This window comes from Lolium perenne, chromosome 4 (genome assembly GCF_019359855.2).
Source record: "Lolium perenne isolate Kyuss_39 chromosome 4, Kyuss_2.0, whole genome shotgun sequence".
Lineage (NCBI taxonomy): Eukaryota > Viridiplantae > Streptophyta > Magnoliopsida > Poales > Poaceae > Lolium > Lolium perenne.
Window position 1 is genome coordinate 302,530,162 of NC_067247.2, and position 18,149 is coordinate 302,548,310.

At 44.3% G+C, this 18,149-nt stretch overlaps 2 protein-coding genes across 2 annotated transcripts; one reads left to right on the plus strand and one right to left on the minus strand.

The window, feature by feature from the left end:
- The first annotated feature begins 5,445 nt into the window (after positions 1 to 5,445).
- LOC127295966 (organelle RRM domain-containing protein 2, mitochondrial) lies at positions 5,446 to 6,701 on the plus strand. Its single transcript, XM_051325996.1, has 3 exons — positions 5,446 to 5,732; positions 6,178 to 6,246; positions 6,334 to 6,701. Exons 1-3 carry the CDS (start codon positions 5,519 to 5,521, stop codon positions 6,564 to 6,566), a joined length of 516 nt encoding a protein of 171 aa, XP_051181956.1. The 5' UTR covers positions 5,446 to 5,518; the 3' UTR covers positions 6,567 to 6,701.
- A 336-nt stretch (positions 6,702 to 7,037) lies between these two features.
- Positions 7,038 to 15,453, minus strand: LOC127295965 (uncharacterized). The gene is made up of 20 exons (XM_051325995.1): positions 15,226 to 15,453; positions 14,828 to 15,137; positions 14,178 to 14,589; positions 14,002 to 14,070; positions 13,689 to 13,887; positions 13,528 to 13,597; positions 12,583 to 13,182; positions 12,388 to 12,472; positions 12,238 to 12,297; positions 12,080 to 12,132; positions 11,777 to 11,913; positions 9,720 to 9,819; positions 9,578 to 9,635; positions 9,436 to 9,489; positions 9,140 to 9,349; positions 8,939 to 8,997; positions 8,754 to 8,816; positions 8,424 to 8,517; positions 7,797 to 7,937; positions 7,038 to 7,659 (listed from the first exon to the last, which is right to left on the minus strand). The coding sequence occupies exons 2-20, from the start codon at positions 14,971 to 14,973 to the stop codon at positions 7,360 to 7,362; spliced, it is 2,910 nt and encodes a 969-aa protein (XP_051181955.1). The 5' UTR covers positions 14,974 to 15,137; positions 15,226 to 15,453; the 3' UTR covers positions 7,038 to 7,359.
- Positions 15,454 to 18,149: the final 2,696 nt, after the last annotated feature.

Consider the following 18,149-nt stretch of genomic DNA (forward strand, 5'->3'; position numbering starts at 1 on the left):
TTTAAAAATCGTCACATTTATCCCATAAATACATACACATGCTCTAAGTAGTCGTGTGAAGTTTCGGTAGAAATTGCATTGTATTTTGAGCTACATAAAAAACAAATTTATAGCTATGTATAGGAGCAAATATTTATTAGAAATTTGTGTTTTTGTATAGCTCAAAATATAACATATTTTTCTCTAAAATTCCTATTGTATCTTCAAAATATTTATATGTATATACAGTAGCTATTTAATTTCAATTGTTTTAGAATCTAAAAAAATATGTTTTTTAAAAATCAAGAGCATTGGTGCTCATGTGCTAAAGGCACTTTTCGCCCTAGAAGGCTAGAACATTGTGTTCTAATAGAATGTAAATTGCCAAACCGGATTGCTAACTTCCGGTTAGTGGGAAACTAAGTTAAAGCCTGACGCCCCAGCCGGTCCCCTGTGCCCTCTTCGCCTAGGGGGGCTTCAGCGTCGCGGTCGGGCTCGGTGCAGGGGGCTTCTTCGCCATCTACCCCTGCATCGAAATCTTCTTCACCAGCGTCTGGACCACCGTCTACTATGGTACCAGGGTCGATGCCATCTTCATCGCGCGTTTCTCCGCCTCCGCCAGCTGCCGCCGTCTTGCAACCTCGCCCCACTATTCCTCCACCAGTTGCTCAGCCGACGGTGAGGAGGAGTGGGAGGTTTGCTACGACGGAGGGCGGCGTGGAGGCTACGGATGAAGATGTGATGCAGAGGGCTATGCGGCGCAAGGCGGAAAAGAACCTCGACACGGCAGGTACTAGAAATTCATCCAAGTCTTTCATTTCTTTTTCTGATACTAGAATTTCTTCGAATTTGAGTAGTGTAGGTATCTCTTTGGGTAGAGGTTCGGATGAGATTTTAGCTTCAGCTCATGTGTTGAGACAGACGGAGCATGACCGTTTAACGGTTGCTCCAAATGGATCCACTGAGTTGGCTACTTCCATTGTTGACGATGATGAAGATGATGACATCCTAGATGGTCATCTTCTCTCGGCTATAGTTGGAAGTGTGACAGAAGTTGATTTAGACCACTCAGAGCTTAGTTCAGTTTATGATCTAACTGCCTCTGAACGTGGTTCTAGATCATCGGCTGGAAAGAAATCTCGTAGATATGGCAAAAATTCTAAATCCAAAATAGTTTCTCGATGAACGGCATGTTTCGGAATAGCAGAGGTCTTGGTGACTTGGCTAAGCATTCTCACATTGCCGATGGTTGTAGAGATTATGATTTAGATTTTATTGCTATATCGGAGACGGGTAGGCGAAATTTCACACAAAGTTTTCTCGACCGATTGTCAGGCGGAATCAACTTTCAGTGGTTTTCTCGCCCACCTCGTGGTAGATCCGGTGGCATTTTACTTGACGTCCGTATAGATACCATGACTGTCTTAGCTAGTTCTGATGGAGAGTATCATATTAAGCTCGACATTCAGAATAAAGCAGATGGGTTCAAGTGGAGTCTGGTCGCTGGGTATGGTGCCGCCCAGGATGCTTTTAAGGCTGACTTTTTACGTGAATTGGTAAATCTTAGAAAAGATAATCCTTATCCGATTTTAATCGGAGGTGATTTTAATTTGTTGAGATTTCCTCACGAGAAAAGTAAAGGCCATTTTGATGGACATTGACCTTTCTTGTTCAACGCTGTCATTGATAGCCTTGATTTAAGGGAGGTGTTCATGTCTGGTCGACAGTTTACTTGGGCCAACAGCTTGCCTGGACCCACTTACGAGAAACTAGACCGCGTGTTGATGGACACCGAATGGGAAAATAAATACCCTATGGTGTCTGTCCGTGCACTAGAACGTATTGTAAATCTGTCTGACCATGCCCCCATCTTCCTAACCACTGGGAATCCCCGTCCTGTGTGTAAACGGCCGTTCAAATTTGAACTTGGTTGGCTACATCGAGAGGGTTTTCATGATATGGTTAAGAAGGTTTGGGAGAGACCGGTCGGGGGCAGCTCTCCTATTCTGAGATGGAATAATAAAATGCGGTCAATGCGCAAACATCTCTCTGGTTGGGCTGCCCACACGGCTGGTATCCTTAAAAAAGAGAAGGCTCGCTTATCAAATGTTATTGATGAGCTTGAGGCTTTTGCGGAGGTTAGACCGTTGTCGACGCAGGAGATTGAACTTAAAAATCAATCAAATGCGCAGATGGCGAGTCTTCTTCGTGAGGAGGAACTCAAATGGTATCAGCGATCCAAAGCCCAGTTCATATTGGAAGGAGATTCAAATACGCGATATTTCCATGCTTTAGCCAATGGGAGACATCGGAAAAAACGTATTCATTCTCTTACTCAAGATGAAGGGGTGATTGAAGGCCATGAGCAACTCAAATCTTACATTACTAATTATTATAAAGGTTTGTTTGGTCCTCCGGAGGAAAGTACCTTCTCTCTTAATGAGGACTTAACGGACGATATACCCCAAGTTTCTATTGAGGAAAATGGTCTACTAACCGCACCTTATACCGAGGAAGAGGTTCAAAAGGCAGTTTTCCAAATGGAATGCAACAAAGCACCGGGTCCTGATGGCTTCCCAGCTGAGTTTTATCAAACTTTCTGGGACACGATTAAATCGGACCTTCTAGATTTGTTCAGTGACCTACACTCTGGACAACTAGAATTATTTCGTCTAAATTTTGGTGAAGTAATCTTGTTACCGAAAGTTAATGAGGCAGAAAGGATTCAACAATATAGACCTATCGGCCTCTTAAATGTAAGTTTCAAGATTTTCACGAAAGTGGCCACCATTAGACTTAATACGGCCGCGGATCATGTTGTCCAGCCATCACAGACGGCCTTTATGCAAGGAAGAAACATCCTTGATGGAGTGGCGGTCTTGCATGAGACGGTACATGAGATGCATTCTAAGAAATTAAATGGGGTAATTTTAAAATTAGATTTTGAAAAGGCGTATGATAAAGTTAAGTGGTCTTTTCTACAGCAAACACTCAGGATGAAAGGTTTTTCTCCAGAGTGGCGCGCTTTGATAAATGATTTTGTGTATGGAGGTAGTGTCGCAATCCGGGTTAATGATGACACCGGATACTATTTCCAAACACGAAAAGGGTTACGCCAAGGGGATCCGTTATCACCGCTGTTGTTTAACATTGTAGCGGATATTCTGGCTATACTCATAGAGCGGGCTAAGGCTGATGGCCAGATTGAAGGAGTGATTCAACATCTAGTTGATGGTGGCTTATCTATACTTCAATATGCCGATGATACAATTCTGTTTATGGATCATGATCTTGAAAAAGCTCAAAATCTGAAATTAATTTTGGCGGCTTTTGAGCAATTGTCAGGATTGAAAATCAATTTCCATAAAAGTGAATTGTTCTGTTTCGGTGATGCCCAAAATGACATGACTCTGTATACATAGTTATTTGGTTGCGGGCAAGGCCAATTTCCGATTCGTTATTTGGGTATTCCGATTCATTATCGGAGACTTACAATCGCGGAATGGAAATTAGTGGAAGAAATACTACAAAAACGCCTTAGTAGTTGGAAAGGAAAGTTGCTGTCTCTAGGTGGAAGATTGGTACTCATTAATTCGGTACTCACAAATATGGTACTGTATATGTTATCATTTTTCATCCTACCGAAAGGAATTCTGTATAAACTCGATTACTATCGATCCAGATTCTTTTGGCAAGGGGACAGCGAGAAAAAGAAATATCGACTGGTTAAGTGGAGTATAGTTTGTAGTCCCAAAGACCAAGGGGGGCTTGGAGTTCATGACTTGGAAGTCAAGAATTCAGCTCTACTAGGTAAATGGCTGTTTAAGCTCCTCACTGAGGATGGGATTTGGCAGACTATTCTTCGGAGAAAGTATATCGGTTCGAAGACATTATCCCAAATGGTTTGGAAACCAGGGGATTCTCACTTCTGGGCCGGGCTAATGGCGACAAAAAATGTTTTTTTTCGCCATGGCACTTTCTCAATCAGGAATGGAGCACAAATACGGTTCTGGGAAGATGCTTGGCTTGACAATGCTTCCTTAAGTGAACAGTATCCAGCTCTTTATAGGATTGCTCGCCGTCAAGGTGATACCATTGCTACTGTAATGGCTACCTCACCCCCGAATGTGACGTTCAGACGGGTTTTACTTGGACAAAGGCTTGTGGCATGGAATACCTTAATTCAACGGCTCGGAGATATTCAATTATCGGACGAACCAGATGAATTTAGATGGAACCTTCATGCCAATGGTGCTTTCTCTGTAAAATCTTTCTACAACACGATCCTTCATTCTGATTTACCAGTTGATAATAACAAGAAGATTTGGAAGATGAACATACCATTAAAAATTAAAATTTTTGGATGGTATCTTCGTCGAGGGGTAATTCTCACCAAAGACAATCTTGTTAAGCGTAATTGGCATGGGAGTACTCAATGTGTTTTCTGTCATTAGGACGAAACAATCAAACACTTATTCTTCCAGTGTCAGTTCGCGAGATCTATATGGTCAGTCATCCAAGTAGCGTCTACCCTGTATCCTCCGACTAGTGTTGCCAATGTCTTTGGCAATTGGTTTCATGGTGTGGATTCAAGGTTTAAGTTGCTTCTTAGGGTGGGGGCGCTAGCAGTTATCTGGGCGCTGTGGCTATGTAGAAATGACAAGATTTTTAACGATATAAATTGCTCTTTGTTGCAGGTCATCTACAGATGTACAGGTATTCTCCGTTCGTGGTTACCTCTTCAGCGAGTGGAGAACCGAGACCTGTTTACGGGGGTCTGTACACGGTTGGAGGCTACGGCGAGGGATACTTTTTCCCAACATGGGTGGCAGCATAGTCTACGGATAGATGCCCCACCTACTCCTTAGGCGTTATATGATTCATCGTTCCGATATGTATCTCGCCTAGTTTTTTTATATCTTTTTGAACCTGAGACAACATAAACGGCTGTGTGCATCCTGGTTATGCAGAGGCTGGATGTAATTGCTTATAAAAGTAATGAAAACATCCTTTATCGAAAAAAAAAGTTAAAGCCTGATCAAATCGACGATCATTAGATTTACATCGTGATTCGTGCATACGAGAATTACACATGGATGTGTAATTACACATGGATATGCAATTGCATATCTTTTATCCTAGTTACACGTGAATTACACATGAAACCAGGTTGACCGGGAACTAAGCTAATTCCTAGCTAATTCCCGGTCGACCCGGAATTAGCCATGTCCAAGTTGCTTTAGGGTAAAAGAAAAATGTTCACACTAATCACAACTGCTTGTTTTCATCACACATTCAATATGGATGCATCATATCAAACTGTCAATACCGTCAAGAATAAGCGCAGAGCACAGTCGTCATTTTTTTGTGTGGTTATATATAAGCTTTTCAGAAGAGGGTATTTTTCGTTGAAATTTGTGAGAGAAAGGTCAAGTTCGTCATTTCCCACCCGTACATCAGGCTGGGCCGGACCTGAACGCCCGGAACGGTGAGAGCTGAACCAGAAACGGGACGGGAGGTAGGGTTCTAGCTGCCGGCCATGGCCCTCTCCTCCTCTTCGTCCTCCCTGCGCCGCCGCCTCCTCGGCTCCACTCCCCTTCCGTCCTCCGCCTCCTCCGCACTACGCGCCGCCTTCTGCTCCTCCTCATCCTCGGGCCCCTCACCCACCCTGCCACCCGCGTCCTCCATCTTCGGCGACGACACCGAGGTCACCAACGTGCCGCCGCTCACCACCCCGAAGCTCTTCGTCAGCGGTAACGACTCTCTTCCTCCTTCCCTTCCCGACCCACATGTGTAGTTAGCCTCGGGCGACGGTGAGCCCAGTTCTTCGGTATGAAATTTGGGGATAGCTCCAGGTATTATGCTACAGTACATATCTTTGTGCATGCGCACCTAATTGTATCTTTGTGCACATGTGTCTGAGCAAGAGCAACCTGATACTATATGGAATCAGAGGCACCCTTGCGTGTTATCAGTTAAATTGGTTGCTGAATTGTCTTGTTGATATGGGCTTCTGCATCTGTCGAATCCTATTAGTACAACTGTTTGTTTGTATTTCACTTTTGCTGCTCTGATGAAGTAACTGCAAAACCCCCAAAGTTTGTGCGTGTGCCGTAGTAAGCAGTAACCCCTACTTCACCCTGTTTTTCTCTTCACATGCACATGCTCATAAATCCTGTATGTTGTGATGCAATGCAGGACTTTCAAGGCTAACTACGGATGACAAGCTTAAGAGCGCTTTCGCTCCCTTTGGGCAGCTCCTTGAAGGTACAAGGCTTTCTTTAGGAGCAATGCTTTCACCAATGTCCATTCATCTTCACAGCTCGTTGTAACACATTCAGTCACTTTGTGCAGCGAAAGTCATAACTGATAGAGTATCTGGGAGATCAAAGGGCTTTGGTTTTGTGAGGTATGCCAGTTTAGAGGAAGCCGAGACGGCCCGGCAGGGGATGAACGCCAAGTTTCTGGACGGATGGGTCATATTTGTTGACCCTGCGAAGCCAAGGGAGCAGAAGCCTGCTCCTCAGCCAGATAGTGTCTCCCACACTGGCTTCAGAACTAATAAAACTGTAGGATGGTGTGGTTAGTGTGTAGCCTCTTTGTCCTAGGCTCCTAGCTCTACAGATGCACCTGGAGTATCTTATATGCTGTAAGATGTTTGTGATTGTTATTCTGGTGGGCGACAAATGAATAAATGAAATTGATAGTGACATTTTTGAAAATGTTGATGATTTTATTTCTGACTTCTGGCTTAATTTTCACACACTTACATGTTAAACTTGTCATATTGCTCCGCCCTTTACACCCTTTACACAGTAAATCCATGTGCAATGCAAAATGTTCAGATGAGTGCTCACGAAGTGAATGAAACTTCTCCTTCAGCACTAGTGCATATTTGTATAGGAGTGGTGCCTACTTAGGCATCTCTCTAGTTATTTTGCTAAGCACTTTCCTAAGCACCTCCAATTGAACATGCCCTAAAAGACTTCCATTTGGCCAATTTTGCTTCAATCTGTGTATTGAGGGTCCGGAGAAAACAGGCGACATGTGCCAGAAGATGCTACTGCATAAGGCACATTATCAAAGACCCCAAGACTGCAAAATTTACACCAAAACGACTAGTACACGTGCAATTGCAACAGATATTGACATCAGCTACACAATCTGCTAAACTGAACTGAGTTTACAAACCATAAGTTATGCACCTGAGACCGCTCTCGGGCAAGAGCATTTGCCATCACATCTAAACTTGACACACGTGTGGCAACAGATATCAAGCACACACGCGGCATGTTGCACCCACTCGGCCGATGAGATGGGTGCATAATTAAGCTATAGGCTACTGCACTAGAGATATCTCTACAAAGGTTGAGCTTCTAATCACCCGTCTGGCGGTGTAAGATATGAAAACTCTGCGCTCAGCTCTGTAATAGTAACTTGGTTTGTTGAAACCACGGGATCACTCAGCTCTGTAATAGTAACTTGGTTTGTTGAAACCACGGGATCACTCGGCTCTGTAACTGTAATTTGGTTTGTTGAAAGCACGGGATCACTTGGCTCTGTAATTATAACTTGGTTTGTTGAAACCACGGGATCAGGCTGCTTGCTAGCAAGTGGTTTCTGCATCAATGTCAGGTCCTGAAACATCACCAGGGGGTGTTTCTCCAGCAGTGACTCCTTCTGGCAACATGCATAGCAATAGAAATGAAATTAAGTTAGTGCTATTGGAGTGGTGTCCGATGATGATAGATCAAGTTAATTCGATAAACTGTTTTTCTTTATGAGCAGCAGGAAACGCGAAAAAAAAGTGTGATTACCTCTTCGTTCGTTAAAACGGTGAAGCCGAGCCTGTTCGACCAGATTGAGGCCATTTCAGGATCAACAGGAGCCGTGAGAAGTCGAACATTCAGGGCTGTCAGATGTGCCTCAATTTGCCTTAGGAGAAGTCTGAAGTAGCCCTGCAGAGAGAGATGGAGAGAGAGCCAAAAAGATATGGATGTTAGTTCTCTACGCAGACATGTCAAAATCATTACATTGGACTTTTTAAGTATGAAAACAGTACAATAATGACCTCCAATATTGGTTCGTCAACAGAAAAAATATAATAAGCATATTAAGGGCCTATTTGAAACCCTGCAGGTCCATTTCTAACAGTACAGCTTTAGAATCTGTGCAATTAGTTCTTTGAGGGTGGGGTGGGGCCATGGAAACACTCTGAAGAAAGGGTGGGGTGGGGCCATGGAAACCTTTCATATCTTGATCTGTTGTCCAAAATATATTCCAAGTTACTTTTATTAACAGGGTATATTTACTGTTTTCTATTGTTCAAGAACTCCATCATGTACATTCTCCAGTTAATAGTCGCAACTTCATTCTCACCACACAGACCATGCATATATCAGAAAACTGACAGGAAAATAAGATCTACATCAGAAAACTCCCACCTTATTCCTGTACTCAGGATGTGTAGCAACAAGGACAAGTTCTGCAACTTCTTCCGTTCGCACTTTCAGAATTGCAGCTGATAAAACCAGTTTACTGCAATCCAACCACACAAGGGAGAAAATTTACAATTAACCAACTGAATAATGTAAATATAAAATACAAGCACTAGCTTGTTGTTTTCCTCCCTATTTCCAGTTCTAGAAACTAAACTATCAGCAGTTTATTCAGCTAAACAAATGGAAAGACTGAAAGTGTCAACGTCATAGCTGTGCACAGACCAGTTAAGCAAAAACTGCTAAAACAATAAACGACTTGATCAGAAAGAATACCTGCTTGTGGTCAACACTGCACAATACACTCCTCTAAAATCCTTCTTTCCACTGCTTAAAACCCTGAAAAAGCAATTGGTGTACTTACTTTGAGTTGACGAGATGAACATAAAATGCAGGCAGATACATATGAATGTGGCTATTCGTACACTATTTAAGAGTTAAAATATTAATCAAGTACATACGCAGTAACCATATCTTGGATGACCTCACTCTCATGACCATCTGTTTCAGGAAATGCAACCTATAAATACAGAGATTAAAGTGAGACTTTTGCAGCATACAAGCAACATGACAGACATATGGTTGGGAAGTTTATCATGGAAGAAACAAGGTTTTTTTTTTTAAAATGATACAACAATAAAACTCTCGTAGAAAGAACTTACTTTGAAGATTCCGATAATCTGATTCATGTAATGCTGCACATCGCGCCTCAGATTCATTCCACTTAAAAGGTGCCAACAAACATTGGACCTTTGATGTCTGATCTTTTCACGGTTGTTCAGCACTTGGTGCAAAGAAGCATGAAGTAACTGGCATTTTTGACAGCAGCAGAAGTGAAACTTCACATACTCTCCCAAAACATTCAGAGGTGCCTGAAATGTTCGATACAGCAAGTCAGAAATGTCTTTCGCCAGATAAGCTTTTCTCCACCGCATATGAAGGAACGGTTAGTACATACCTTCTTTTCTTGAAGTCCATTATTGTAGCATTTAACATGGCACGGTCTCTCGCACTACAGATAGGATTATTGCATAAATTTCGGGACAGCAATCCAACTGTCAAAGGCAACACTTAAGACAAAGTAATTAAGCAGAACTAACCTGGTTACAGAAGATGATCATGTCTTCACTGATTTTTCCAACTGTCGTAGAGGCATCACTGTCAAAATAAAGGTGCAATTTATATATGAAGCACCTAACATGATTATGCCAGTTCAACAGTGTACATTAATATTATTCTTACCCACACAAATGGCAGCTCTCTATAACAATGCTTTCTTGTAATGTCCGTTTGAATGGAACAATAATAGGTCTGCTGGCGGTGGAGCGTTCTTTGCTACAACCTGTAATAACGGGAATAATTGGCACAGAGGCGAAGAGCATGAATTGTTTACTCACATAACTAATATATGGAAGTTCAAATGGCCATTGTTTCGTTGTAAATAGTTCAATATATTACCACCAGTGGTAATACAGTCCAATCTACTGTGATGCCACATGTCATGTCTAGACATGGTCAGCGCAGTCAGGATTCAACTACTACCTAATTATGAACTTGTAACAAGTCACAACAGTCCTGCCTTGGAAAATCTACATCAGGCAGTTGCCAACATGCCTTTGACAAAAGATCTATAACAAAATTTACTTTTTAGCTTATGTATTAGCAAAGAATGAGCTATTTCATTTCTGGGTACTAATTCCTGCATAAATATGTCCAACTTTAATGTTAACTATACTCAGTCCAAAGCACGGGACCTCTTCTAGTTTGTATTACACCTCCATGACATGGTTACTATTGGCTCTCACCATGGATCGTTAGTGGAGCAAACAAACGCTTATTGCTCAGTTCCTATGGTCTGAACCTAACTAAAAGACAGTATGCCACCAAATAGGTCAAACTGTTGGGAAGTAGGATATTCTTTCCTCCGAAGTGGTATACTACCTCCGTCCCGGTTCATAGGGCTTGCGTGTATTTCTATGTCGTAAATTTTATCAACATAATACAAAATATACATTATAAAATATATATCATTAGAAAGCTTAGATGTTCTACTTTCTAATGATATATTTTTTATATTATATAATTGATATTATGTTGGTCAAATAGGTAAACTAGGGATACGCGCAAGCCCTATGAAATGGGACGGATGGAGTACTTGTAACAGGCTATAAACTCATTTAAACAGGGCAGCAAGATGACATTGACCAATATGCACCCATACTCACAAGGGAAAAATTAACAGAGATCATGAACGAAAGCCCCACAAAATAAAACATATAAAAAGAAGAAAGCTCAGCAGCACATTGCCACTGGGTTTTATTAAGGAGAGAATTCCTTATTTGACATTACTTTTGAATATGATTCCTTATTTGGCCCTGGAAAATTTTGCCTTCTCTATTTGACGCTTGGTGTAATTTTTTATGCCTTATATGACACTACCGTCTGTTCTGTTACATTGTTCTGTCAGATTTTTTTTCTGGTGGACCAAACTACCCTGCGTTAGTTACTAGTTGTGGAAGCAAAAAAAAGCCGATTGAACCATTCTCCCAAACCCGACCAGACCTGTCCCTAACCAAGCCCCCCCCCCCCCCCCCCCCCACCCGAACCCTAGTGTCGGCGGCTTCTTGCTTGCAGCGGCGGCATGGATTTACGGTTGGCGGCGGGGGCGGGTGGGGGGCCAAGCACGCGGCGGTGGGCGGCCATGGCGGGGCTATGGACGGCGACTCACGAGCGGCAGCGGAGGGCGGCCATGGCGGGGCTACGGACGGCGACCCACGTGCGGCGGCGGAGGGCGCCCAAGGCGGGGCTCCGGACGGCGAACCCGGCGCGGCAGAGGGCGGCCAAGGTGGGGCTGCTGCGGTGGGCAGCCAAGGCCCGGTGGCGGGAGCGAAGGACTCGGCTGCAGGCTTGGGACTAAAAATTGCTGTCCATTTGCAACCCTGTGCTACTGAAAATTAGATATACGTCCTTCAAAAGGATGTAAACAAAAAGATGTACGTCCTTCAAAAAAGAAAAGGAAAATTAGCTGTACATACATGCTACAGGGGAGGTTAAATATGTGTTTTGCATATCTTTTTGGTCACAATATGCACCAGGGGCAAAAACGACCTTTTAGGTGCCCAAGTAACACCGTTAGTTGTTAAATGAACTAGAGTGTCATATAATATAAGGCATCAAACAATGCACCAAGTGTCAAATAGGGAAGGCAAAAAATTGCAGGGCCAAATAAGGAATCATATTCAAAAGTAGTGTCAAATAAGGAATTCTCTCTTTATTAAGTGGAATAAACCGCATATTACCTGAAGAAGCAAGGTTAGGGGGGTCATCGATGTCGGAGAAATCAACGCTGCTGACTCCATTTGAATTTAGACTGTCTTGCAATTTTAGTGCCAGTTCATGGAGTGTCAATCCTTCTAGAGTATAAATGTTACGATACCTGAAACAATATATACTCTCCATTTAAACGAATTAAACTAGTGAGCTATCATTTTGAGTTGAAAACTTACAAACACTATCATGAATGACACTTTAAGAACTTTGAACACTTATAAGTCAATAAGTTTAAGTTAGGTCAATTTTCCGTGTCAAACTGTGGTGCTTACGGTTGTCGTCTTTTCCCCATTCCAGCATGGTCTTCAAATTGTGAAGGAGTAAGCTGAAGTTGAAAGAGAACATCACAACCATCCACTGATCAGTAAACATAACAGTAAATACAGCCTAAAAATCTAACATTGCTGATTCCTAAGTTTGAGATAGTTACCTCTTCATTGCAGCAATCACAGACTATGCATGAACCCCGTTTATAGCCTTGCTTTAGAACCTACAAACAGGGAAGTATGAGTGCTCCTAAGAGTCTTACAAATTCTGCTAGGAGAAGGGGTAATAAAGTCCATGTAATTATCTAGAGGACCTCTCCGTGCTTCAACTTATACGTCAATAAAGTAAATTCTGGAAGGCCACCCTCCTTGAAGACCAGCGGGTGCAAAGTGTTATCCCTGATGTAAAAGTAAACAACAGAGGTTGATGATTATGATTCATTTCAATCCAATGGCAAGATCTCCCAAACATGACATGTCAATAAAAAACTACAGATTTAACCATTTACCTTACTTTTGATGTCCGTGACTCTTTTGCCTTTGGCTCCACACTGTGATCTGGGGGTGGCTCTTGAACGACTGAAACTGGACTTGGTAAAGCCGGTGATATTACTGCAGCAGGTGCAGCAAAATTGGACTTCATAACCTCACAACTGAGTAGACCTGCGGTTTTCTTGCTAGGAGTTTCTTCAGTGTCACTTTTCATTGAAATTCCTGTAGATAGATCCGAAGTTCCTTTCTCAGGGCTTCTGCTCAAGGTTGGAGCTGAAGATTCAGTGCTTCCTCGTTTATACTGCCACCGTGGCCTCCTGAAATTGGGCTTTATAACCTCAGAACTGAGTGGACCTGAGGTGTTTTTGCCAGGAGTTTCTTCAGTGCCAGTCTCCATCGAAGTTCTTGTAGATAGACCGAAAGTTTCTTTCCCAGGACGTCTACTCAGGGTTGGAGCTGAAGTTTTACTGCTTCCTTGTTTATACTGCCAACGTGGCCTCCTGAATGCACTCCAGTCCAGGTTTGGGATGGGATCGCTAGTAAATTTTTTCAAGGCACTTGTCGAAGTAGTGGCTCTAGTTACATGAGTTGTCAGTCCTGCCGGAGACTCCTGTGAACTAGCAGTGGAGTTTGGAATAAAACTGAAGTCAGCGTGGTACTCTGAAGGATCGTGATACTTAAATGCATGCACTTGCTATGTACACTTCATAAAAATGGTAAAGACAAGCTGGTCCAAATTAGTAAGGTACTGCTTCGCATTTGGAGGAGCTTAAACTTTAAAGCTAGCATAAAACTAATGGCCATCTGTATTTGACAAATGTAAGCATTACGTCATACTTCCTTGTCTGCCCTATGGACTTATTAAGAGCTGCACCCAAATGTGTATTAAGGAAGGAACGCCTATGGTTTTTATGCGATCTGAATATACGGGTGACTGAATTTTTGCATGTGCAGTAACTTACCGTTGAGTTGAACAAGAATCTGAAGCCGCAGCACCTGAATCATTATATTCCACTTCCACTTGAAAAGAAGCTAACAAGAGAAAAGATAGACCAACATAAAGATTAACAGATCCTGATGTAGAACCAAAAGTTGGAAAGCCTTAGGTCATCACTGAAAATACCTTTCCACTTTTCATATTCAACCAAATTTGGAGGGAGACCAGTCTGTTCTTCAATCAAGTCCCCAAGCAAGTCGAGTCTTTGATATTTAAGTGGCTGTATCAACCTATAGAGAGAAACTCCAGTCTCCAAGAATATGTGATCATTTTGGTTGTTTGTAGACTTGCGAGCATGCTTCTCAAACTCACAAGCATTCAATATCTACAATTTACCAAGCATCACGACGTCAGTCTTGATTTGTCAAAGAATTAACGGGTACAGACACGATAAACAACAATGCGTGCAGTGCGGCAGTTAAGATATCAGAATGCTCACAGTACTGTAACCACATCGTGAGCAGCCACAGGAATATCCCTGTCCGTTTATTCGTCCAGGCATCTCCACCTACGGATCGGCAAATGAAATTTATAAGGTCAAAAGCACGTAGGTTTTCAATCATCATGCGATGCTGAATCAACAATTATTATACTGGTTGAAGAAACTAGACGCACCCCATCCCTCCTGTAGGTCACTCTGAAACCTTCAAGAAGCCCGGTGAATAGCAACCCTCTGACCTCCCTAAGTAAACTATCCGGCTTATACTTGGTTTCCGCCAACCTGGTATCTGCCACTTGCCGATACTTCTTCTTCAGCACTCGCTCTGGCCGATGCTTTGTTTGCTTCACCCGCGCCGGCCGACGCTCTGCTTCCATGACTTGCACTTGGACTTGGGTGGCTGTGGACAAGTCATTGTCCCTGTGTTGCTCTTCACCTGTAATCCTTACGTCGACCACATCAGGCATCTCATGGTCGCCACAGGCCGCATTCTCAATCTGCTGTGCGGCGTCTATCAAACTCAGGCCGTGGTGGATCTGAGAAGGCCATTCCATGCCGCCCATAGGATCCGACTCTGGATTACGTCCGCTGGTGAAAAAAGGAAGGAAGCATTAGGACTGAGCAGACACGCGATGAGTTCTGAGTTTCTAGTTTTAGCACTTGATGCAGCATAATGAATCGTGAATTTGGTCGTAGTTCTGAAATTGTATCGGAGTGCTGCCGATTTTCGTACAGCGGCGAAAGGCCTTTGCTACGATGAAATCGCGGCAGAAGGCAGCGCATATTAACGAATTGGGAACACGAATCGGGGAGTCGGATTGCTAACCAGAGGTCAAGGAGGGACAGGCCGGCCTTCTCCTCCTCGGTGAGCATGTCCTCGGTGTGAGCCTCCTGCACCGCGGCGTCCGAGGGGGCCTGCTGCTCCACCGTCACGTCGCTGGCCTGAAGCATGTCCGATTCGGGCACCGTCATCGGCACCCCGGCGGCCGTCCGGAAGCGCTCGGCGGGCACGTCCCTGAGCTCGTGGAAGAGGCGGTGGAGCGATTTGCCGTTGGGGAGGAAGTCAGGAAGATGTGGTCGTTGTGGCCCTTCGATGCCGCCCCCGCGTGCTCCTCGAACTGCGGCGCCGACAACGCCTGCACGGGAAACGAACGGAGCCCTCAATTTTCGCCCGAATCGGGTCCGGACTCGTCTGGAGGCGGGCGGGCGCGCGGGCGCACGTACCTTGCCGCGGCGGCGGTGCTCGCAGTCGTTGGAGGCGCAGGCGCGCGCGTAGCCGCCCTCCGCGACGGAACCCTGCAGAGCAGCCTGCGCGCGGCGGATTTTTTGGGGTTGGAATCGGCGATTGGGGTGGAATCGAGGCGCGGCGAGGCGGCTGCGGCGGCGACGGCGAGCGTGCGGGCCGTCGAGTCGCGAGGAGAGGGGAGGGGGGACTCTTCGTGTGGGTTGGGATGGACTCGTACTACTCACGGCGCGGTGTTTGGCGAAGCGGTACTTGACGGGGGCGCCACGGAGAAACGGGAGCAGGTCCGCCGCGCCGTTAATTCTCACGGCCCCCCTTGCGCCGCTATGCTCTGCCTGCATCGCGACGACGGCCTGCTGGGCCCGTGGCACCCTCCTCCGGGCTCCGGCTGCCGGTGTTGGTCCGGGCTCTGCGCTGTGCGCTCGTGGGCTTTTGGCGGATGCAAGTCCCCGGTGTCGTTGGTCTCCACGGCCTGCGATTGCACTGATCGGCTGATCCTATATGGCTCCCTCTAGCTGCTAATCTCCGCATTTGCTAAAAAAAAAAGCTGCTAATCTCCGTGATATAAAAGAAAGCTGCTAATAGATCGGTTCGTCTCCAGTTCCCCCTTCTCCGGCTTGGTCTCCACCATAGATTGGTTCCCTCTTTTCCGGCCGGCCTCGCCAGCGTCAGGAGGGGTAGGGAACCCGATCTATGCGTGGAGTTTTTAATAAAATAGGATTTTTAACAAATTAGGTTAGGATTTGGTGGCATCGTCTACAATAAGTGTTCTTCAGTTCCTCGTTCGACGACAAGATCTCAATCGTGGCTCAATGGTGGTGTTGGAGGATTGCAATTCTTTAGGTATGGATCTTCAGATCTTGCTTCGTCAGATCGATTTTGGATCTTTTCTCATGGTTGTCGCGAGAAGGATTAGCCTCGCAATATTTGTCCTGGCTGCTACGTCCTCGACAATGGTGATTCATACTCTCGGCTCTCCAGCGACATTCATCAGGCTGTTCGGTTATTTTTTCCTGATATACTGGTGCTGGTACTCTTACCGATGTTGATTGACAACTTCAATGGTTGCGCACGTGCACGTAGCCTTGGCATTGCGGCTCAAATTAAAATAATGGAAGAACCTTCATTGGTATTTTTTAGGTCTATGGTTTGGTATGTGCATTTGGCTGCCTTCGGAGAAATACAAGATTGTGTCATGGAAGAAAAAGAATTTGAAGATCTCAGCGATTTGCTCATTTCTTTTATACTTAATTTTGTAATCGTTGGAGTCAGCTTGTGTATCTCTACCATGTACTATTTGTTACTATAAATATATGTGGTATTGATTGTCAAAAAAAAAAGCTACTAATCTCCGAGCCGTGAAGATGCTGATCACCGAGCCCAACGACTACAACTTTTATTGAGATAAATCAACAACAGATTGAAAGTGCATGGAGCCCCCATGTGTGGTTTTGGTAATTAATGACAATCCCTATGGACTAATGTTTGCATTGAGTTATATTTGTAGGAGTTGTCCATAGGCAATTCTTGAACCATATGTTGGCTTCAAGGTTGCAATAAGAAGAATTTGATGAAGGATATCAAGTGTCAAGTATGTCTTGAAGATGAAGATGAAGTGAGCCCTCAAGTTACTTCAAGACATCAACATGATGAAGAATGAAGAAATGAAGTGCAAGTTCAAGATGTGCCATCTTGAAGAGATCCTTTGCTTGAGTCTTGCCATACTTATGGTGTTCATGGATATGTGGAGTTGCGCCGAAGAATAAGCTCTCCCATGGTGGTTTATGGGGGAGCAATCTACAAGACTTCGTCAAGCAAGCACAAGCAAGAAAGGCGTTCCATCTTGTTGCGGTCAAGATCGTCATCATCGAGCTCAAGTGGAATGCGCAAGGTTAAGGTTTGCTCTTGGTAGGGTTTCTTCCTCACCGGTCTCATGGTGTAGTTGGAGACCGGTGTATAGTTTAGTTGCCGTACTATCAAGAGGGCTCTCGAGTGAGTAACTCGATCGTATCGTTCGGAGAGAGCTCAAACCTATGCATCCTTGCATCATCTTTCTTGGTTGTTATTTGGATATTATCCATGTGATGTTTTAGAGCTTGTGCTTACTCTCATGACAAGCTCTAGTTCATCGAAAACGGATTTTGCATAGATCGCTTGTCGCGTTTTCAAGTTTGGTGATTTTCTCGGTTTCTCATGTTGAGGTATTGCACCTCTAAAAATCATAGAAAATCACCCCCCACTGATTTCCATATTTCCAATTTTTGTTGGGTAGCTCTTGTTGTCCTCTTTCCAACAAAAGTGGTTTCATCTCGTTTGGATTCACCAATCTCAAGATATTTGCATTTCCATATTTGGGTTTAAAAGAAAAAAAAGTAAAAGAAAGGAAAAAGGGGAGGAGGGGCAGCCGCCGGAGGCACGGGCGGTTGATGGCGTGTATTTCACATGTTCGTTGGGCAACCCCAAGAGGAAGGTATGATGCGCACAGCAGCAAGTTTTCCCTCAGAAAGAAACCAAGGTTTATCGAACCAGGAGGAGCCAAGAAGCACGTTGAAGGTTGATGGCGGCGGGATGTAGTGCGGCGCAACACCAGGGATTCCGGCGCCAACGTGGAACCTGCACAACACAACCAAAGTACTTTGCCTCAACGAAAGCAGTGAGGTTGTCAATCTCACCGGCTTGCTGTAACAAAGAGTTAACCGTATTGTGTGGAAGATGATTGTTTGCAGAAAACAGTAGAACAAGTATTGCAGTAGATTGTATTTCAGTAAAGAGAATTGGACCGGGGTCCACAGTTCACTAGAGGTGTCTCTCCCATAAGACGAACAGCATGTTGGGTGAACAAATTACAGTTGGGCAATTGACAAATAAAGAGGGCATGACCATGCACATACATATCATGATGAGT

What these genes read in the sequence shown, in the direction of transcription:
- LOC127295966 (XM_051325996.1), top strand. Translation starts at nt 5,519, where the DNA reads ATGGCCCTCTCCTCCTCTTCGTCCTCCCTGCGCCGCCGCCTCCTCGGC. An exon ending in CCCGAAGCTCTTCGTCAGCG is followed by an intron (nt 5,733 to 6,177) that starts GTAACGACTCTC and finishes GATGCAATGCAG; the next exon opens with GACTTTCAAGGCTAACTACG. An exon ending in CTTTGGGCAGCTCCTTGAAG is followed by an intron (nt 6,247 to 6,333) that starts GTACAAGGCTTT and finishes CACTTTGTGCAG; the next exon opens with CGAAAGTCATAACTGATAGA.
- LOC127295965 (XM_051325995.1), bottom strand. Translation starts at nt 14,973, where the DNA reads ATGACGGTGCCCGAATCGGACATGCTTCAGGCCAGCGACGTGACGGTG. An exon ending in GAGAGCTGCCATTTGTGTGG is followed by an intron (nt 9,636 to 9,719) that starts GTAAGAATAATA and finishes TTATTTTGACAG; the next exon opens with TGATGCCTCTACGACAGTTG. An exon ending in ATCCAAGATATGGTTACTGC is followed by an intron (nt 8,817 to 8,938) that starts GTATGTACTTGA and finishes TTGCTTTTTCAG; the next exon opens with GGTTTTAAGCAGTGGAAAGA.